The sequence below is a fragment of the Drosophila sechellia genome, chromosome 3L (genome assembly GCF_004382195.2).
Source record: "Drosophila sechellia strain sech25 chromosome 3L, ASM438219v1, whole genome shotgun sequence".
Taxonomy (NCBI): Eukaryota; Metazoa; Arthropoda; class Insecta; order Diptera; family Drosophilidae; genus Drosophila; species Drosophila sechellia.
Genome location: NC_045951.1, coordinates 20,990,642 through 21,013,028, shown reverse-complemented (window position 1 = coordinate 21,013,028; position 22,387 = coordinate 20,990,642). Strand labels below are relative to the sequence as shown.

The window sequence follows — 22,387 nt, the reverse complement described above, 5'->3', positions numbered from 1 at the left end:
CCGGAATATCGAGATGTTCGGCTTCAACGCCTGCGCACTCACCTGCCGAGACTCCCTACTCCCGAAAGTGGGCAGGACATCTGGACATGCAGCCAGTTGCTTTCCACCTGTCATCGCCCAAGCATCCAGCGCGACAATGTCGGTAGTTCGTTGCTAACTGAGATATGTGCGCTAATTACGAAAATGCGAGTTGAGACTCGAAATCAATTAACAAGTGTTGGATCGAAGGGATTTGGAAGCTCTACAGGTGCAAGTGGAAAATAGTTGTTACGATTTCACTTTGTTTTCGATTTTAGAAAAGAGCGTTTTCTTGGCACATTTACGCGGAATAATATTTGAGAAAAGTTGAGAAAATATTAATGACACTAATTAGTGATAAGATAAAAGACCATTGTTGCCATGATAAGGAAATCACTGAAGGGAGTAAACTAATGATACCCATTAGAATAGTTAACGAGGAGACATGAATCCTAATTGGGCAACGGCTAATCTCATAAAAAGGTAATTCGAAATATTTTTACAAAACAATACACTACACTTTTTACTTAACCATCATGTGTTACTTAAGTAACTCCCAAGTGTATTTTAATTAAGTGTATTTTTTATTTAATATTAATATTTCTCGGATTTATTGGTTAGTTTTAAAAACATGCTCTCATTTATTAATTTTTTAGAATTGTTTTATTCTACGAAAATAGGAATACAAATTATATATTTACAAAATATATATTTATACATGTAAATATTTGTGTATGCAGCGATAAAAGCTTTCGTAATCGGGAACTACATACTTGTGTGTATAATTTCCCATAGTTTGCCGAACTTTGGCATGCGGTTCCTAATGTCGAGCAGTTCTTTTAGTTAATTAAGATGGGAAATCTGCGATGGGCTTGGTTTCAAGAGCTACGTTGGCCCTTCCACAAAGCCTTGAATAATAGAACACTTCTTCACTTATTCAACTCCATCTGCACTCAATAAATCCAATAAAAGCAAGTGGCTCGGGACAAAATACCATGAAAACTCCCAGATGTCCATACATAATTATATTCAACTTGAGGCGACACTTGACTTCTGTTGCACACACATGAATATATGTGCCATCTTGTGGCTTTCGGCACCCAAGTAATTAGCAACACGTGGCCTGGCACTTCGTTCTGGGGTCACCGGAGGGGACTTGGTCACCGCCTAAGTGTCCCTAATGACCAGATGCTGGACTGGATTGGATGGCATGGGGGAGCTCCATGGCTCTCCTGGGTCCGAGTAGGCAGATAACTGATTTAGTGGCTTTCTGGTTACCGAACTGCTCGCGAGCTCGGAGGCTGCTCCAAATGATGATTATGATGATTATTACTATCTTTAGACAGTCGCTTCTCAAGTTGGCCTCCTAATTACACGTGTGCCTTCCTCTTTGCGCATTTCGTCAAATTAAATTCACGACTGAGCACACTTAGTTGAAAGTTTGCAAGTGCGTAAAATTCTATAGTTCGCTTCGCTAGGCCAAAATGTCTCGATGTGCCGAGTCGAGTTTGGCTCGGCGACATGTTCGTAATAATGATGAATCTGTGGCCAAGAGCCATGCAAACTTTTCTGGTTGCGAGTATTAGCATTTGTGAGTAATCCATTGTTAGCCCCATTCAAACTGGCTTAATAAATCCGGCCAAGATGCTGCTGCCGACACCGGCAACCACAATATAACTAAATACCTGTGGGCATGCCACTTCAAATTTAATTCTGCCTAAGTTCTAATACTTAAGGCTTTAAGGTTGTGGGTGGCTTCTAAAGATTAGTTATTAATAGAGCATTGCACATGAATTTCCAGATGCTCAGCTAATTGCTTGACTAATCAGCGCACACAATGAACTGATAGCAATTAAGTAGTACATCGCTCGAAGTACACAAGAATGAATTAAATGGGGTGTGTGCCAGGTGATAAGAAGGCATCTGTCCATTCAAACAATGACCCATGTTTAATTCAGGCTTCTTAAATTATTTTAAAGTGCCTGCCTATGCGAGGTAATGAAACCTTTGGGGGGAGTCCTTCACCTTCTCCCCGAGTTGATAATTTATGCTTGTTGACATTTCAATTTAAGTTAAGAAGATTTTCGGACGCCGTCGACATAATTGTTTAAATTTCCCACACAGGCCTTGAAAAGAGAAAGCGCTTATTGTTTCTCCAACAAGAACCAAACGAACTTTAATGTTACAACATATAAAATACAACAATTAGTGCACTATTCCTATTTCATATAGTAAAGGTTAACAGAGGAAATCTTTAACTTGAACTTCGAAAAGTTTCGAGTTTCGTAGTGTTTGTTTAACATCTGATCTACTTATCTACTACTAATTAAAGATTAAATTTTTTTGTTTCTGACGTAAACAAAAAATACCAAGAGAACGCCGTAGTCGAGTTCCGCGACTATCAGATACCTCATTCTCAGGCGCTGGGATTGCGAAGTATAAATTTAAACATTGACAATTTAATTTGTAAAATCAAAAGCAATCAAAACCATTGTTAAAATTGTGTTTGGGACAGCATTTAGAGACGTCTTTAAGACGTTCTAAAATAAATTGTCACAGAGAGGGAGCCACTTCAACTTGCATTGTTAATCACAACTTCCTAGCTTTCATATGGACAGACATACGGACATTTCCAGACCGATGCGGCTGGTGATCCTGATCAACTCTAAGAATACTTTATGATAAACTCTTCATTCTAACTGTTACATGATGTTTAACGAATCTAGCATACCCTTCTGCCCTGGGAGTTTTGGGTCTAATTACTCATTCTGCGGCATGAACATGCCATATCTATATATTTAACTTGGCCACATATATATTATAAGTGTACATGGTGTTTATACATACATATATATATATATGCCCGTGTGTATGTGTCTATTTACAATTTAGCCTAAACCATGACTTCTTATCTTTTTAGCGGTAGACTGCGGACAGTAATCTGTGGCCATCTAAAAGATACAGTGGCTGTATTATACGATAGCGCATCGCGGATTTTTCGCTATCCATAAAAATTCAAACGGTAATTGTCGTGTGCCATGTGCTATTCCAAGTTCAGCGGCGGCCGTTAAGAATTTTACGCGAAATAAACAAAAACATTTAGTTGTGGGCTAAAATGAATTCATCGACCGATCTATTCGCCACTAGTGTTAGTTTGGATACAACATCCTATGGATTTGAGGAGGAGGACCACTATGCCTGCGGCACCTTTAATTGCTCTCCAAAAGAGTTTGTGGCCTTTGTGCTCGGCCCACAGACCTTACCACTTTACAAGGCAATTTTGGTAAGTCTACTGGAAGTGGTTTGATTTTTACCATTTTTACTCGTAGTCAAAGCTTAAAAATAAATAACTTTTTTTATTGTCAGTTGTAATACATACTGAATAGTCAACAAATATCATTCTTCGTCGAAGATATTATGTTAAAACTTTTATACAGCTTTTTATACTCGTGCATAACTAGGCTAAATACACATGGATATTTGTGAATCGCTCTGCAAATTGCTTGCTTAAATCTAAGATTTTAAATTGCAAAATGCTTGGTCTTGAAAAGCGATCATTCTGTTTGTTTAAACATTTTCCAGATAACAATTATATTTGGAGGCATATTTATAACCGGGGTCGTTGGTAATCTCTTAGTGTGCATTGTGATTATTCGCCACTCGGCAATGCACACGGCGACCAATTACTATCTCTTCAGCCTAGCTGTTTCAGATCTGCTGTACCTACTATTTGGTAGGTTAACTAATTAGATAAGAAAATATAGTTGACTGAATATGCTGTTTTAAACGAAACTAGGATTACCAACGGAAGTGTTTCTGTACTGGCATCAGTATCCGGATCTCTTCGGCATGCCATTCTGCAAAATACGCGCATTTATCTCAGAGGCGTTAGTATAACTACTTTTGACTTGTTTTTAGCCATTTATAATACCAACTGTATTTCAGATGCACCTATGTGTCCGTCTTTACCATCGTCGCATTCTCCATGGAGAGATTCCTGGCCATTTGCCATCCATTGCACCTGTATGCTATGGTTGGCTTCAAGCGCGCCATTCGGATAATAACAGCTCTGTGGATTGCCAGTTTCATAAGCGCCATTCCATTTGGACTGCTCTCGGATATTCAATACCTCAACTACCCATTAGGTATGAAACTATTTACATCATAAGTTCCCTCGTGGTACAAAAAGGGTGCTATGCACTCCAGTCAATTGCTCACATGCAGCAGATTGCTGAAACCTTATAAATCAATTGAAATGGGTGGTTAAGTTTGGACTTTGGTTTTGGAAGCGACCTGAATTACACCCCCAACCGTCATGAATGGCCGAACTATACTCTTTAAATAAAATCTGAATGACATTCGTTACGCTTTTCAGATGACTCCCGCATTGAGGAGTCAGCATTCTGTTCCATGTCGCCCAAGATTGTTAACGAATATCCCGTGTTCGAAGTATCCTTTTGCATATTCTTTGTCATTCCGATGATACTCATCATTTTGCTCTACGGGCGAATGGGAGCCAAGATTCGATCTCGAACGAACCAAAAATTGGGCAAGTACCTGGCTTCTATTGACTCTAAAAGATCCGACTTCAGGGATGTATTCCAGGTGTTCAACCAGGCACCAACAACAGGGAAACGAGAAACTCCCAAATGAGAAAGAAGACGGTTATTCGCATGTTGGGTGAGCTTTTCCCGATCAATCCCAATCGAATCCATCAATAACGTCCCCATTTAATCAGTATAGCCGCTGTGGTGATCACGTTTTTCGTGTGCTGGTTCCCGTTTCACCTGCAAAGACTCATATTCCTGTATGCCAAGAACATGGAGAACTATTTGGACATAAACGAGGCACTCTTCTCGATTGCGGGATTTGCATACTACGTTTCATGGTAAGTGCACCCAAATTCTTCTAACTGATTTATGTGATTTAAGTGGTTTGACAGCACTGTAAACCCAATAGTGTACAGTGTGATGTCACGTCGCTACAGGGTTGCGTTCAGGGAACTTCTCTGCGGAAAAGCCGTGGGCGCCTATTACAACAGTGGATTCGCGAGGGATCACTCCAGTTTCCGGGAGAGCTCCGCCTACGACCGCGTTCATTCTGTAAGTTATTAAGTTATTGTGAGCACATTTTAAGCCAACCTAATTTGGTTATTCTAACTCAAATTACCCCGTAGGTTCACGTCAGATCCAGCCGGCACCCAAATAAGTTCGAAACGGACTCCCCATCTGCGAATAGGGTGCTGATAAAGAAAACCTACAGTCTCCCGCTACCAAAAGTAATTAAACAGACCAATAGCATAATTACTCATTGAAGCATGCATAGTGTGCTAGAGTATGGTATAGTAGTACATTAGCATAAATCTAGTTATTACAGATGCACAGATTCTTTTGAACCGGAAATCCCAGAGTTATTTTCAAACTTTTCTGTGTCGCCGGACTCTCGGAGCGCAAAGATACCTGGGCGAATAAAGCAAATTAAAAAGTTATTTCACTCTGCGTCAATTTGTGTATCCTTGTAATTCCCAATGCTGAAGTTGCTTAGTATTCCGGCTCCATCCCCGCTTAGCTTGATTTCGCTTTGTTTACACGAATACCCATGGGAACATAACTTTTCCTTACATTGCATGTCCAACGAATTAAAGTGCTCGTATGTGATTGTTTGAGTTCGAGAAATAGTGAAATATAGGGCGAATAAATACTAGATTATTTTCCAACTGCTTGTATTCCACGTATATTAACTTTGAACATTGCACTTTCAGAATGCAGACTCCACGGTCCTGAGCACCACGGACATTGTCATCGTGCTGGAAAACAGCCACACAGTTTGCGAGGAGCCCAAAGTTGAGAACGATATTTGGATCGATAACGAGGAGACTTGTATTTAAGCACCATTTCAACATTTGTAGTTTAAGCCAAAGACTTTGAGCACAACTTTTGTAGAACTAATTTAAGAGCTAAGGATTGTGTATTGGGGATTTAGTGACATGACTGGGAGTCTGTCTAAATTCAAATGTGTCCGCACAGAGGAGATTTAATTATTTCCACCACATCTCATAATATTACTAAATAAACCAACTGAGTTTTATTGCTATCGAGTAGTTGTTTTAATTGTGTTTGGTCCTCATGAATGTGTAATTATATATGAAATGGTAATCAGTGGGGAAAGAAACGTTGCACAAACTTACTGGCCACAAAAGAATCTGAGATATTTGAAACTTTATGGAATAACAGGGCTTTTATGAATGAATACATTAACGAACGATTACAGTTTCGAGCGATTTGCATAACAATGATCCAAATTATCGTTTTCATGGCTTGTTCTCTCGAAAAAGCAGTGCCAAATTGACGACAAAAGCGAAAGTTGTACCCATTATCCCAGTATCTATAATTAAAAACATTTTCACTTTTACATGAGGTAAATAACCCTGTATTCACAAATCTCAGCCATCCAGCCATCTGGCATTCTGTATAAGCAAATTAATCTCTGAAGTTTGAGGAACTCCGAACCAATTACGCATAGGTCTCCAAAAGATCTTATCTCCGAATTGCTTTCACCTGCACTCAAGATAGCCAAATTAAAGAGTATACCTGGCCAATGGTTCTGTCGCATCTGGAGCGATGTCACGGTTCCCCGAGGCTCGAGTGCTCCATCTCCGAGTCGCGACGAGTGCGATATGATCTCTCGGGGATCTCTCGGTGGTCACCACATCCACATCCAAATCCAAATCCACATCGACATCCACATCCACATCTCCTCTGTGGCAGCAGAGGCAGCATCTCAAAACTGGTTTAGTGGCCATTCCGACACTCCGAATTCCAGCACAGCTGGTTCAGAAACGTTCCATTTGCCACTCAGTTGCTTTCCAACCGACGACACCGCCGAAATTCAAGAAGAAAGTAATCGGATGGATGTGGATGCTCGAGACCCTCGATTGATTAACGGTGCTGCGGCGTTGGAACAACAGGCTCTAGAAAATGTACCCATCTAAAGCTGATATGGCGAACCAAGTCGGTTTTAAATAGATATACATAGATAGCTGCATCTGGGCCCAGAGACGAGGCCACCACATTGTATTTGGCTGCAGTGCCGCGAGGCGTTCCATTTTTATTTAAACGACTGGCCGGATAACAAAGAAAGTGAGATCAAGTCTGCGCGATCGTGGATCGTCGAATGGAAAAGAAGCTTCGCATGTGTGCGTGGTTAATTCGAAAGAAACTTTTTTGCTTTTGGCCGCGGAACTGACAAATGTCAAATACCAATAGACCGTCGTGGAACGAAGACGAGCTTTAAAAATGACTCAGTGTCCGCTTAAGTTGGCCCCCATTTTGAAGGCCCTAGTTCTGATAGTGGTCCTATTCGACCAAGTGCAGTGCGGTGAGAATGATAAGAGACAAGTGCGCATAAGGCAGTTTCTGAGTGAGCCCCAGCCCCTGGCCCAGCACCATTTCAACCACAATCGGCCGCCGGGTCCCGGACTACTGCCCCGGATTAGATCGCGATCGGATAACCTGGCCATGCTTTCTGGTGGCCCCAACAAGTTCCTGCGATCCCCGCAACCTGCCACCGCGCAGCACATCATGCGTCGCGAGCAGTTCGGGAACTTTCCTCCGAACGACCAGCTCAGGAGGTACCAGTTCGACCAGAGTCATCAGGGCAGATTCGCCCACGTGAAGGACGCTCCGGTGCTGGATGTGGGCAAAAACCAGTTCCCGCCCCAGTATGTCTCCGAGCAGTACATCCAGAACTTCAAGTCCTCGCCGCGCTTCAATGGCAATGTGATCATGAAGGACCACAAGCCCGTGTACGCACCCATACAACAGCACGCGATTCCCGTCCAGGCCTCCCAGTACCTGCACTATCCTAAGCTCTTCGGACAGCAGGGATCTCCCAGTTTCAGCGTGGTGCCTTCCCAGCAAACACTTCTCCAAAACAGCCAGTTCCCCCAGGATCCAAATAGCTATTCCGTCTACGAGGATACCGATATTCCTGCGAAGCAGGATATCAACCAGGCGGTAAACTTTCGCCAGGCTGTGCCACCAGCAAAGGAGTCCAGGGAGGCGCAGGACTACCTGCAATTCATGAGCACCAACGAGTATTTCCTTCCCAAGAGGGATCCTGACTTCAAGAAACTGGACGCCGAGCGGGACCAGCAGAAGCTGCTCCACCAATATCCACAGCAATACAGTCAGCAGCAGCAACAGCAGCAGCTGTATCAGCAGCAACAGCAGCAGCATCAGCAGCAACAGCAGCAGCATCAGCAACCGCAGCAACCGCAGCACCAGCAGCCGCAGCAACATCAGCCGCAGCATCATCAAGAGCTGCAGCAACATGTTCCCTATAAAACTGCTGGCCTAGACAACTCAGTCTCCTCCAGTTACAATGAGCCCATACAAGTGTCCGACTTGTTCTACCAGCAAGATCCCGCTCCTGCGAATTCCGCAGTGGTTCGCGGCAGTTACCAGGCAGGTCAGGATGTCTTCGTTGTCAAGTCCGACGGCAACAAAGCCGTCAAGCATGTGGTCTCCACTCCCATGGCAGTCCAGACCACCACTCAATCGCCGTCGAAAAGCCAGCACTTCGCCAAGAGCCACAAGAGCTTTACCCCGGAGCCCCTGCGATTCGAGTTCACCGAGCAGGATGCCATCAGGGGGTCCATGAAGTACACCCAAGCCCCGCAAGCCAATCAGTACTACTACGAAACCGTGGCCCAAGCTCCCCGCGAGCCCGCGAAATCTCCTGCCCCGAAGATCGAACTCAGCAAGCCCATCAAGGAATACACTGATGACCCAGAGGATAGTGCTGACACTGAAAGTGGAAAGCAGGTTGGTTTTGTTTCTCAATAAATGTGAAAACCGCAAGTAGCTTATTTAAGCAAGAGATTTGTTGACCAAAAAGTAGCCACAAAACGCAGCACTTCCAATCTTTTTAAACGATTTAGGGAGTACTTAATTTCCATCAAATCGTTTAATGGTTTAAAAAAGTACTCTTCTTTGAAAAAATAAACTTTAAACAACAGTAGAATCAGGTCCAGCTACAAAGATTCTACGACTCATCAAATACCAGTAATAGTATTCCTAATGAGATCAAATAATTTTTTTCTGTGAATTTAGACATTTTTAATTTTAAATTTAAACATTTCAGCAAGAGGTTCCAAAGGTGCCCACTGTGACGAGTTCTGCTACTCCTGATGATCCAAAGGACACGGAGAGCTACTGCGAGAAGATATGCGCTAATGTGTACGATGAAAACGATGAAATAATCTGTGGATCCGACGGATACATGTACACGGGCGAAACACAACTGCAGTGCTATTCGTCATGCCTCAATATAAGTAAGAGCTTCATACCCTATATATGTATATATTTTAAACAAACATGTTTTATTCCAGGTGTGACGATTAAGAGTAAAGGATCTTGCTCCTAAATTAATATAAAATAAAAAACTATTTGTTTTAATTTAATTTATTCTATCGCTTACAATATATAAAAATTTAGTATAGTACACACATAAATTTATGACACTGGAAATGGTAAAATGTAGGGTTTCGTAAAAAGTGAATTTGATTTGTTGTTCACGTATTAAAATATCCTGCACTTATAGCTTTCCTATATATTAAAGTGATAACTTATAAACTATTAGTGCATGTATATTTAAGTTCTATATTTGTATGTATCTCAAATATCATTCAGAGAAGTTAGTTATAATAAATAAATTAACGAATTGACAGAAAACCTTATCGAAAATCATATTTATATAAATCACTAAAATAAGAGACTATCTGGGGACTTTTTGCCTTTTGCGAAGAGGCAGGAGTATCTTCTTGCTGAATAAGGGAAACCTATATAAGGGTTTGAAATTGATTAAGACTTTGTTAGGTGTTACTTTTACTGCTCCTATTGGTAATCTGTCTAAAAAGCGTTGACTATATTTTAAGCGACGCTTATATGGCAGGAGAAGTAAATTTAAAATAGTGGCTTAATGCTTAAAGGTTATATAGTATTCTTAACAATGTTATAGCTCATTTGAAAAGTAACGGTGTACTGTCCAAGTTAACAGAAGCCAGGTAACATTTCTGCAAGTGCTTAACATATATATTAGGCATACTGGCAGCTTGGGTGGCATCACCGCCGATAACACTTGTGTAACAATATGCGCTATCGATAAATCTCGAACACAAGTAAACCCAGTTGCTTTGTAAAATTTTTTGTGAAAGTAAAGGGAACTTCTGGCGAAATAACTTTAATTTTCCGCTGACTCTCGCACGCGTTCAATCCAATTGACCCCCCTTGTGGCGGCGACAGTATCTCCCGAAAGACTTACCCATCCCCCGTGCCGTAATATGAAAGCCTGCTAGCTCGATTTACCTTTGAACATCACAATCACAAACTGAAATCCTCGATGCGAACGGTCCGACAGTCGCAGTGCGAGCCCTAGACCCCGTCCCGGTCCTGAATCCCCAACCCGAGCACGATCCCGTCGAGCGAAGGACTTCCGGAAGGAGCGGCGTGGAACCATGACATCATAGCCGCTGCATATGCTTCCTGTCCCGAATCAAATGTACATAAATATGTATGTATAGTCAGCGTACCGCACATACGCACATATCCCTCGCGACAGAACAGAACAGAATAGAGTGGAACGGCAGAGCCAGTGACGAACGTAGTGCAATCGAAACTAGTGATTCATGGAAAGCGCACACCTTGGCCTCCTGGAGACGGTGCCACTACCTCCTCCACCCAGCTGTAAGCGATATTTTAGACGTCGGCACCCAGCAACGAACATAAGTGGGTGGAATGGTCACCTTTCCCTGCTCCTGCCCCGCCCATGCCTCTGTCCCAGTCTAAGCCAGCCCCTCCTGTCAATAGTGCCGGAATTTAACCTTTGCTCCATCCCTTTCATGCCTCCCTGTACTCATTCACCGCCTTGCCTCTCGCTTCAGATTAAACGTGGTGGTCTGCTGCTAAAAATCTTGCAAAATTGGACAAACCCTCTGCGACTTCGTACGACAACAAGAGGTCGTACCTGCGAACCGTGCTCGGAAGGGAAGCGCCATCAGCGAAGATGGTACTACCTCCTGCACCACGCAACCTCAAAGGTCAGTTGGAGTCCTTGTTAAAACATTCAGGGAATATCTCTATTTATTTAATTAGTGTATTTGATTCAAACCAGGGCACATAACATAAGATGATAGAAGTAACAATCGTTGTTTCATATATGCCTAAATAACGTAAAAAGCTGATTTAAAATATAATTTTATGAAGTGTGTTGAACTTACCAAGTATCCTACAAAGGATTTGCTTCCCTGTGATACTAATTTTTAAATATCCTCAACTGGAATTGTTACTTCAACATCTTTGTTTTAAGCAAAACTAACCAGATAAACAACACGTAAACTGAAACCGTTTTTTCGTTTACCGAATGTTTATAAAATTTTCTTGGAAGGGAAATTTACTGAGGACTGTGGAAAACTCGACTGTTGAGCCTGTGAGGCTATACAATCTAATTAACTACTTCAATCATTCTTTTAGGAATACCTCAATTTCTAGCGAGGAGCAAACTGTGCAGGGAGCTAATATACAAAAGTCGGGACTCCGTTCGTTTAATAGATCTGCCTCCTCTAGGCAAAAGCCGAACCCGACATCAAAACTAAAAGACACACTAAACAGAAAGTCCACTTGCAAGCAGGGCACACTTTCTGCACACACAAGCACTAGCAGCACCACTTCAATCCAGTCATCACCCATCGAGCCAACTTCTTCTCTACCCACGCTGAACACCACGCCTACACCACCTACTGCCAGCAAAAGTAACCTATTTGTGCGGGTGCTACGACGATTTTCAAGTAACTCCCTTCCCGGCAAGACGGCGTCAAACCCGAAAAACGCGGACGACGTACCGAAAGTCAACGATAACAACAACGGCGATCTGGGCAAACAGCAATCAACCGATGTAGAGGTGCTTTGCTCTCAGGACAACCAGAGCAGGGAACAGAATGAGGACGAAATGGATAGCAAAATAGAGCCTGCAGATGCCATAAGCAACCAGAAAGCTGGTCTTACTTCGGGCAAACCTAAAAAAGACAAGTCAGTCAAGGGGACGTCGCAAGCGGTTGTTTCAGACACCAAGAAAATGGAGGCCAGGAAGTCCTCCTCGGACACGGTGATTGAGCCATTGATCAAGCAGCAGGCGCCACTGCACTCGTCAAAGACCACGCCAACGACTTTGACGGCGAACTTCGTGCAAAACATTCGATTCGTCCGTAAAAATGTGGAACAGTCAGGCAGGAACACCAATCCACTGCAGTTCGTTGAACTCGAGACGGAGTTTCCTCGTGACTATGACGACAACATCGAGATGCTTTCCCGCGAGGCGGAGCATCTGGAGGAGCAGTTCCGCACGCCTACGCGCTCCAATGCTACGGATGCCACTTCCCACCATGTGGCCGGAATCATCGACAACATAATAACCGAAGCGTCACGGAGTCTTACAATCGAAAAGACTGAAGACGATGTGCCATTGAAGTCTTCTACCAAGCACTCGAGCGGCGTAAAACGAGTTGGCTTTCAAGTAGAGGAAAAGGACGATACCGAGGTTCAGAGCGAAAAACAGGCAAAGAGCATCGATGACATAACCAAAAAAGCGGAGAGTTCCGAGGCTAGCGCAGAGGAAGCTGCTGTCACCGGGTCCTCGACAGATGCATCTGCATCTCTTCTGCCCTCCACGTCGCTGGTCTCCACCACATCTTCAGCTACATCGATATCCAAGAGTAAGAGCGATGAGGACGATGATCCGGTGGCCATGTCGCCGTGCGGACGATTCTTTAAGTACGATAAGGAAGTCGGACGCGGTTCCTTTAAAACTGTCTATCGTGGCCTGGACACGTTGACGGGTGTTCCAGTTGCCTGGTGCGAGTTATTGGTAAGATAAAAAACTTCCTAAGTCAATTATTGTTGTGTCATTGGGCATATGTATTAGTATTATTAGTCAAAGCTAACATGATCCCAAACTTGCATGAGCAAGTTATCAGATAGATAATAATTATCATGAATTTTTAATTGAGTAATCTTTTTTATATAATGGATCATCACAATTAAAGTAATCATTAGGTAACATAAAAATGTACAATTTTATTTACCTATTTTACAGGACAAGCAAGTAAAAAAAAGTGAACGTACTAGATTTCGCGAGGAGGCAGACATGCTGAAGAAACTTCAGCACCCAAACATAGTGCGGTTTTATACATATTGGGAGTTTCCTATTGGCCGCAAGAAGAATATTGTACTAGTCACCGAACTAATGTTATCTGGAACTTTGAAATCGTAAGCGTAAAACTTGATTTTAATGGGCTAATTGTAAACATATACACTTATTTCCTTGTAGCTATTTGAAACGATTCAAGAAAATACACCCAAAGGTATTGAAGTCATGGTGTCGCCAGATATTAAAAGGCCTTAACTTCCTGCATACTCGTCAATTTCCTATAATTCATCGTGATTTGAAATGTGATAATATTTTTATAACTGGCACCACTGGTAGTGTTAAAATCGGCGACTTGGGCCTGGCAACTTTGAAAAACCGCTCCCACGCAAAATCTGTGATTGGTACGCCGGAGTTCATGGCCCCGGAAATGTACGAGGAGCACTACGACGAGTCGGTGGACGTATATGCATTCGGCATGTGCATGTTGGAGATGGCCATTTCCGAATATCCTTACAGTGAGTGCAAGGGTCCAGCCCAGATCTACAAAAAGGTGATATCGGGCATTAAGCCAGCGGCGCTGGCTAAGGTGGAGGACCCCAACGTGCGCGACATCATCGAACGGTGCATTGAACTAAAGAAGGAGGATCGGCCCAGCTGCAATGAACTGCTAGAATCGGAGTTCTTTGACGAAGATATCGGTATACGAGTTGAGCCAACTGCTTCGGAACAGTTCCTTTCTGATCCGAGCATCAGCATCATCGAGTTCAGACTGCGGTTTATGGATCCCAAGAAGCGCTCGTCCCGTCATAAGGAAAACGAGGCAATTCAGTTTGAGTACAACATCAAGCATGACGAGTACGAACAGATTGCGCAAGAAATGATGAAGGAAAATATTATATCTGAGGACGACTCTCGCGCTGTAGCTCGGCTTTTAAAAGTGCAGGTGGTGTCGTTGCTTAAAGAACGTGCCCAGCGTCAAACTCAAATCAAGCTGCAAAACGAGAAGTCTCGTTTGGAAAAATTGGCATTGCAAAAGCAACGTGAGAGTTTGCCGACCAACGTCGATGAAGATGAGGAAGAGGAGGAGGAGTCTGAGGACGAGGAGGATGGTGTTAAATGGAATCAGCGCCTGCAGCTAAGATATGACCTGCTTAACACTGATTCAGAAACAAGCCTTGCTCTATCCACGAACAGCGTCGAACCGCAGCAGCTGTCCACTCGCTCGAACACTTCGATTCCGAACAGTGGCATTCAGCAACCTGTTCAGGTCCCAGGTCAAGTGCCTGTTTCCCAGTTGATCTCGGTGCAGCCACAGGCTATTCCGTCACCGGCTATTCCCATGCAACAGAAGCCGACGGTGCACTACATTCAACCGCCACAGCTGGCCTCTTATCAAAATTCGAATGCATCGATGCAGGAGATGACCAATAACCAGGTCATATCGCCGACAGGCAGTCAACAAATGCAACAGCAACAACCCGTAGTGGCACCAACAGTCAATCATCAGGTCATGCCGCAGCAGCAAGTCAACCAACAGCAGCAACCACAAATGATGCAGCAGATACCCCAGCAAGTTCAAGTGCAGCAAGTTGGTGCGCAACAGCAGCCCCAAACTGTTTTGCCTCCGCAGCCACATGAGCAGCAGCCACAGCAACAACAACAGCCACTGCAGCAGCAACTTCAGCAGCTTATGCACACTAACGTGCAGGCTCCGGATTTGACTCAACAGCAACAAATTGCTCAGCAACAGGCCCAGCAATATTTTCAGCAGCAACAGCCTCAGCAGGCCGTAAACATGCAACAAGCTTATGCAATGCAGCAAGCTGGCCAGCAGCAACAGCTTTCGCAGCCTCTTCAAATTCAGCAACAGATCTTGCAGCAACAACAAGCAGCCGTCTCACATCAGCAACAGATTATGCAGCAGCAACTGGCCCAGCATCAGCTGCAACAGCTTCAGCAGCAGCAGCTTCAACAACAGCAACTGCAACAGCAGCACCAACAGCAAATACAACAACAGCAACTCCAACAACAACAACTCCAGCAACAGCAATTCGTACAGCAGTATGCGCAGGCAATGCCGCAGCAACAACATCAGCAGCTCGTTACGGGATCGCAAGTCATGGCACCGCATCAGCAACCTATTCAGATCCCAGTGCAGATGCAAGTTCCGCCGACTTCCGTGGCACCCCCAGTACAGCAGACTTACAATCAGCAGGGCGGACAAGTAGCGCTCAGTGATCCACAACAGCAACAGCATCCCGGATTATCGGCCGTACCACCACAGCCAACGCAATTTATACAACAGCCCACGCAGCAACCCATACAACTGTCAATGCCTTTGGAGCAACAATTGCAGCAATTGCTGCATAGCCAGCCAGCCCAGCAACAACAGCCCATGAGCCAGCAGCAGCAACAGCCTATGGTCCAACAGCAGCAACAGCCCTTGGTGCAACAGCAACAACTGCCTTTGGTGCAACAGCAGCCTCCTTTGGTCCAACAGCAGCAGCCTTTGGTCCAGCAGCAGCAACCGCTGGTTCAGCATCAGCAGCCTTTGGTCCAGCATCAGCAGCCTTTGGTACAACAGCCCCAACAACAGCAACCACATGCCCAGACACAGCAACCACAGCCCCAGACACAGCATCCACACGTGGTTCAGCAACAACCGCAACAGCATCAACCTGCAGTAGAGCAAATCTCACAGATTTCTTCGCAAGTGCCTGTGCAACAGGAAAATCTGCAGCCAATACAGGTCAACAAAGATGCGAATGTAGCAACGGATGCAATGTCTCTAAATAGCGCCCACGGAGCCCTCGAAACTGCACCGAAGACAGAACCCCAGAACTCTGGTGATGCGGAAAAGCAGCAAAAGCAGACAGGCACGGGCACACGTTCCCAGAAACCGAGGCGTTCCAACCGGAGCGGCAACGAAAGGATTCCCAAGCTTAGTGTAACCAGCGTTGACGAGGGCAGCGTCATAAACTGCCACATGGAAAATAAACTTAAAACGATTACATTTAAATTCGACATAGGAGACGTAAATCCGGTTGAAATAGCCAATAAATTGGTAAGAGAATCTCTTGCTCTAACCAAAACTCAATCATCAAATTCTTTTGTTTTCAGATCGCCCAAGATTTGCTTTCTAATTGTCAAAGTACAGTTTTTGTGGAAATGATCAATGAAATTGTTGACCAAGTCAAACAGAATCCCAATCAAATCCCTATACCGACAAATTATCGCCGCAATATTGAAAAGGTACATCGCTATCACAAAATTAATTCCACAGAAATTTTTTGCTCAATGAAGACTATTCTTACGAGGCCTTATGGTTCTTTAAGCGCACAGATGGACACTGTTCATTGGATAAACCCGTAATGAATATAATGATTCCCCGATTTTTTTAGAACTCAGCAACTTTTAGATATAGATAAAGATTACTTTTATAGCCCTTCTTATTTGTGCTCCTAATGGTAACAAATTACCACGCCGCACATATTTTTACCCAAATTAAAACCAGTTGTAGTAGTAGTCCGATCCTTTAATTAAAACTCAAACTTTAAAGACTTCACTAAGCATCACGAGTAATTTTCACAAATATAATGATATTTGTCTTTATCTAACACATGTTTTCGTTGACTATTCAAATTACTTCAGTATTTCCAATGCTACATGAGTCCAACCAACTCCTCCTTTTCCTACGAAAATCAGCTATTCAAAATCGAGAAAATGATGCTCACAAGATTTCGTAAAATACTTGACTAAGCGATTTAATATCAATATCACAAAATCCATGTTTTTTGATTGTCTATCCCTACTATAATAAAACAGGTCCGACACGCGTCTCTAACTCGACAGCGTTCCACGTTTAGGTCACACCAAAGACATAGATCTGTAAGTGTTGTGTGCACTGGGCTTATGTAAACACTTATTGTTTCCTAGCTAAATTTAAAATGTTTCTTTACTTACAAGGATTTTTCTTTTATTGTTAGACAACTCAAAAGTTAATTATATTGAAGTTCGTTTATAGTTTAACCTATATTTATTGTTCGTTTCATGATCTGATTATAGAAGGTTTTCAGATTTACAAATTTTACAGATAACATTGAAAAGTGAACATTCGATATTCAATATTAATGTCTTATATAACTAAAACTTTTTCTTGAAGAAAATGTTGACCCTTTTTTTTTAATGTTTATATAGCTTTTACGTTTTACATTTTGTTAGATAATTTCATTAAAAAATAGATCATTTGACCACTAAATCGTTCATTTAAAATAAGTTATTGTTATTCTATGGAAAGTCTGTATAATTGGTTACCAGGCTTCATTAAACTTTTTATCAATTTCAGTTTTTAAGGCCCCAACACAAACCAATAGTACAATTAAAGTTTGAACTTATATAGATCTTATTTTGAAAAACTTTATTCAGGAGTATCATTAATTTTTTCTTCTGCTCTTTTTTGATAATCAAAAGTGGGCTTAATAATTAATATATATTTTTTATTTAAGTTCCACTTTGAATACATTTTTATTTTAAGTAATTATGTAATTATGCACAATCAAATTTGCTTGACTTTTATAACTCACATTTAACCAACTTATTTTAGCGGGATGAAACCGCCAGCGACATCACAAAGATGTTTGAGCCCACTATCCATGGCGTTGAAACCCTGCCATCCGGTGGCGGAGGCGCTGAACAGTCGAACTGCAACTTGACTTTAGAGGCCAGGTCCCATGTATCCAACATACCAAATGCGAAGGAACCACAGCTGAACGTCAGCACTCCGCCCACAACCACTTCGACCATGTCTTCCTCATCAACCGCATCGAGGGATGCGCCCAATAGCAGCAATGACGTGACCATCGGTTCTGGTTCCGTTTCTCGAAAAACAAGCACGGCCTCGGAGTACACTTCGCTATCGATTGACTATATGCCCGACAGCAACATTACTCCAACTGGTCCAGAGCCACCGCTTGACGATGGCAAGGATAAGAAAACTTGCTCCCTTGCCATAGCCAGAATGCAAAAGCTCTTGGAGTCGGCCGGCAATGGTGCTCCTCGCAGCCTGAATTTGCCCTTGAATCGTCACCTGAAGATTCAAGAGGACTTGAAGCATACTAGAAGTCTTGACGATTTGACCACAGTGAAAATAACCTTTGACATGCCCAACAAGGCCGCAGTGGGTACTTCGGAAAACGCTCAGCAGGCCACAGAAGCGGAAGCGGAGAAGCCAAAAGATAAATCTGCACAGGCAGTAGGCAACCAGGGAGTTGGAGCGGCCAACACTCTAGAGCAGTTAAAAATAGAACTGGAAAACATCACTCATGCCCACGCGTTCGCCTCCGCTGTAGTGGCCTCGATTAACAACAGAGCTCCTCATCAAGCTTCCCCAGCAATGTCCTCCCTAAAGGCGACTTCTGGACAACCACAGACACAAGAGGTAATTTATAATTACAAAATAGCCGAGCAGAGGTGAAGGTGAAGTACCATTCTACAAAATTCCAAAACAAAATCTCGTTGAATGAGATTCAAATGATTCTGATCTGATTCTGAACATGTTTCTTATAATAAATATCTTGTTTCCCTTAGATAACCAAGCCAAATAACGGAGCAGGCCCTTCAGCACCCTCAGTAGGTCAGAATACTCCCACTGCAGCCTTAACATCCGCCAGGGGCTCAGGCTCCTCCGTCTACAACTCACGTCGTACATCCATCGACAACAGCGTGGGATCCGTGGGATCCGATGTACACCTGCACACAGCCACTAATCTTGAGGGGACAGTAAGCAACTCGGATCCGACTCCCACTGAGGCGTCGGTTGGAATTACCATTTGCACGGGTCATGAGAAGCAACTCTCCAAGCAGCCCAGTTTGGAAAAACCTTCTGCCACTTCCATTTTAACGAACAGCAGTGATCCTCCGCAAAGGAATCCCAGCAATGGATCAATTAACCAAAATTCAATAGCGGATTTGGAAAAGAAATTGGCAGCTTTGCGAAATACCGAAAACACAGAAGAGGCAAGAAACCAATCTTTTTTTTTTATATACATTTTCACTTATTTCTAACTTCTTTCATTTTTAGTCTGCATCAGCAACATTGTCAGTGGTTCCTAAACAAGTTGAAGAGATCGTCAAACCAAGCGCGCGTAAAATTTCGCGATTTAGTGTCAGTCGTGTGCAGGAGCAGAAAACTTCAACCGGAGTTGAGGAGCCTGCTCAAGCTCAACTTAAGATCGACCTCCAAGTCGCCGGCCCTGGAGGCCAGGTGCAGACCAACAACTCCGTTCAGAACGGCAGCGTGGTCAACACTCCAACCGAAGTCATCAGCTCTCCTATTCAAAATGTTCCGCTGGCCATTAACGGAATTCAGTTGATATACCAACAGCCCCAGCAGATCCACCAGTTGCCAGGTGGAACCTCTACTACCACAAGTGGAGCAGGGAATCAGTGCATTGTAGTGCCTCAAGTGGTCAATCAAAATGGCACCCACGTGCAACAGCTGTCTAACCTACAGCCACAGCAGCAGAGCGTACATCCAAATATGATTCAACAGCCACAGCAGACGCCACTTAATGGGCACCCGTCTATGGTTAACACTCTTCAGCAGCAACCACAACAACAATCCTTGCCGATGCAGACGATTCAGGCGCAGCAGCAGCAAAACCAAATGCCTATCATTTCGCAACAACAGCAGCAGCAGATCCTGATGCAGCAGCAACAGGGATCCCAGCAAGGATCGCAGCAATTTAATTTGCCTGGCACACAACAGACTCATCCTCAGCACCAGTTCATCCAGTCGCAGCCCAACCAACTTCACTCGCTTCCGCCCCAGGTGGTCAGCATGCCTCAGGGAAATCTGCCGCATCAGCTTCCACCCATGCAGACTATGGGTGCCCAACAGCAAATGATCTCGCAACAACAGCATCAGTTGCAGATGCAGTCGCACATGCACCAACAAAACATGCCCGGAATGTACAACCAGCAGACTGGAGCTCGTGTGGCAGCACCCCAAAATTTCGCAGGTGCTGTTCCAAATCATTTGTTGCAGCAGTCCCCTTTGATGGCATCCCAGCAGCCAGCACAGCCCATGCAACATGTTATGCAACCGATTTTTAATGCAACGTCCGGTGAAGGTAAACAAATCCATGATATTTATTTGATGATATTTATTTTTGTACAATTTTGAGAAGTTTGTCAATATTAGTATAATATAATAATAATATATATATAATATAATTATACGCAAGAGAACTTTACAACTTCTGTATCCTTTATTGCAGTTACCGAAGAGCCTGTTTCTTTAGCAGCTACGCATCCGCATCTGCTACCGAGCGATATTCAATCCGTAAGAACAACTCAAAATCCATATTATTTTAAATGAATAAACACAACTGATCTCTCTGTAGGATATAAAGCACAATTTAGACTCACTAGTGAACCAATTGTGCAATACGCGCTTGGGTACTAACCAGCACCAACGGCTGTTGCTGTTGCGTCAGAGACAACTCATCGAAGAGGACGAGCTGCGTCTTAAACATTATGTGGAATACGAAAAGTTCCAAAAGGCCCTGCGCCAATGTATGTTGTTCTGCCTGTAATCCTATGAGAAATATATGAAAACTATCCTTTTCTGTTTTTCCAGCTATTAGCACAAACGTTCCAGCTAATGCAGCTTACTATTCTGCGGCTGCCGCACAGCTTCCAACCAATTTGGCAGCTCCAGCAGCTCCGTCCTCATCGAATCCGACGTCCACAAGCTCCGCAAACACATAACTGCTCTAAATGTTTTGCTTCATGCTCTTTTGACAAGCCATACTTACAGCTCTACTCTATGTTCTCGGCAATATAATTGGCTCGAGCGAAAGGACGTGGATCTGGAGGTAGATTTTAAGTAAAAAGTTGTCGAATGTTACGGGGTTGTCTGTAAATATTAGTCAAACGCTTCTTGTTGATATGCCATTGTTTTATATTTCTCTTTCTGTTTCACTTCTTATTTAAAATTCCTAATTTCCCATTCTGGCTTTCGTTTATTTGTTTAAAATAAATATTAAATTTTGTATGAACTTTTTAAGGAAATTGTACATTTTATTAGTAAAAGAAACTGTAAATAAACATTTCGATAATGTAATAATATAACAATGCATATAGGAATATTATATATTAGCCATCATTTATTCAAAGTGATGTATACATACTGCATAGTTACTAAATAAATAACTTATTACCGAATTTGCCTTTCATATTTACTTTAACAATTGGAAATGCTACGGAGAAAGTTCAACAGGTTGTTGGCATCAAAATCTAAAAATTTTTCAACAGTGTGGGCGTATATTGATATTGGCATATTGATATTTAAAAAAATAAATACGAATATGAAAATTTAATTGTGGGTGTGACGGCTTTGGCGGCGCGACCAAAATGTTCTTATTTGCTTATTTGTCTGTATGTATGCAATGAAACCGGTTTTTAAAATCATGAAATAATTTTTTTCTGCTTAGCAGGTCGATATAAGAAACTTTAGTTTTCCAATTTGTATGGTTGCCGGAATTTCAGCGTTTATACGGACGACATACAGACGGACGGAGATGGCCAGATATACTCGGCTAGTGATCCTGATCAAGAGTATATGAACATATACCCTTATGGGATTGGAAACTTCTACTATATCTATTACAAACCTTTCAACGAATCTAGCTTACCCTTTTTATATAAAGGTATAAACATTTTAATACGATGTATATATAAACCTTTGTGCACAAAAATAACACCGAATTAAAAGTAATTTGTAAGTGTGCATTCCAAATGTTATTATAGATAAGAGAACAATTTTCATTCATCAGCTTTCAAATGAAAAATAAATATAAATCATATTACCTTGTTATCAAGGATTTGTTCGTAAACATAAAATTAAATCCAACATTATTAGAGAAAATGCTAATATCCTTTGCAACATTTGTGACCAAGGCAGAAGATTAACCAGCATATATCCGTTGATAAATTATTTAGTTCATTTGCGACCCTTATAAATTTTCTTCTTTTTTCCTGAGTATTGCCAATTATATGAAATTATATTTGTAGGTCAAGCATAATTCAAAATAAAATAAAGTAATAAACATCCTGAACCTTTTTATTCCTAATGGTGTTTAAATTACAAATTATGAAACCTTCA

The 22,387-nt window shown here is 42.6% G+C and overlaps 3 protein-coding genes across 5 annotated transcripts; all 3 read left to right on the top strand.

Annotated features, from left to right (window-relative positions):
- The first annotated feature begins 2,975 nt into the window (after positions 1 to 2,975).
- LOC6616470 (neuropeptides capa receptor) lies at positions 2,976 to 6,109 on the top strand. 3 transcript variants are annotated; one of them, XM_002040795.2, is made up of 10 exons: positions 2,983 to 3,301; positions 3,601 to 3,751; positions 3,815 to 3,905; positions 3,964 to 4,163; positions 4,394 to 4,567; positions 4,624 to 4,698; positions 4,762 to 4,906; positions 4,961 to 5,120; positions 5,195 to 5,296; positions 5,780 to 6,109. In XM_002040795.2, the coding sequence occupies exons 1-10, from the start codon at positions 3,134 to 3,136 to the stop codon at positions 5,903 to 5,905; spliced, it is 1,392 nt and encodes a 463-aa protein (XP_002040831.1). In that variant the 5' UTR covers positions 2,983 to 3,133; the 3' UTR covers positions 5,906 to 6,109. The 3 variants fall into 3 exon arrangements, with proteins under 3 accessions (XP_032575374.1, XP_032575375.1, XP_002040831.1); XM_032719484.1 differs by lacking the exons at positions 4,961 to 5,120; positions 5,195 to 5,296; positions 5,780 to 6,109 and having other exon boundaries at positions 2,977 to 3,301; positions 4,757 to 4,845; XM_032719483.1 differs by lacking the exons at positions 4,961 to 5,120; positions 5,195 to 5,296; positions 5,780 to 6,109 and having other exon boundaries at positions 2,976 to 3,301; positions 4,394 to 4,698; positions 4,757 to 4,845.
- A 799-nt stretch (positions 6,110 to 6,908) lies between these two features.
- On the top strand, positions 6,909 to 9,747 carry LOC6616469 (putative uncharacterized protein DDB_G0271606). Its single transcript, XM_002040794.2, has 3 exons — positions 6,909 to 8,843; positions 9,163 to 9,352; positions 9,410 to 9,747. Exons 1-3 carry the CDS (start codon positions 7,314 to 7,316, stop codon positions 9,442 to 9,444), a joined length of 1,755 nt encoding a protein of 584 aa, XP_002040830.1. The 5' UTR covers positions 6,909 to 7,313; the 3' UTR covers positions 9,445 to 9,747.
- A 1,243-nt stretch (positions 9,748 to 10,990) lies between these two features.
- On the top strand, positions 10,991 to 21,294 carry LOC6616468 (serine/threonine-protein kinase WNK1). Its single transcript, XM_032717590.1, has 11 exons — positions 10,991 to 11,116; positions 11,550 to 12,939; positions 13,168 to 13,340; positions 13,402 to 16,285; positions 16,342 to 16,473; positions 17,825 to 18,658; positions 18,808 to 19,236; positions 19,301 to 20,351; positions 20,499 to 20,563; positions 20,625 to 20,796; positions 20,861 to 21,294. Exons 2-11 carry the CDS (start codon positions 12,025 to 12,027, stop codon positions 20,989 to 20,991), a joined length of 6,786 nt encoding a protein of 2,261 aa, XP_032573481.1. The 5' UTR covers positions 10,991 to 11,116; positions 11,550 to 12,024; the 3' UTR covers positions 20,992 to 21,294.
- The last annotated feature ends 1,093 nt before the right edge of the window (positions 21,295 to 22,387 follow it).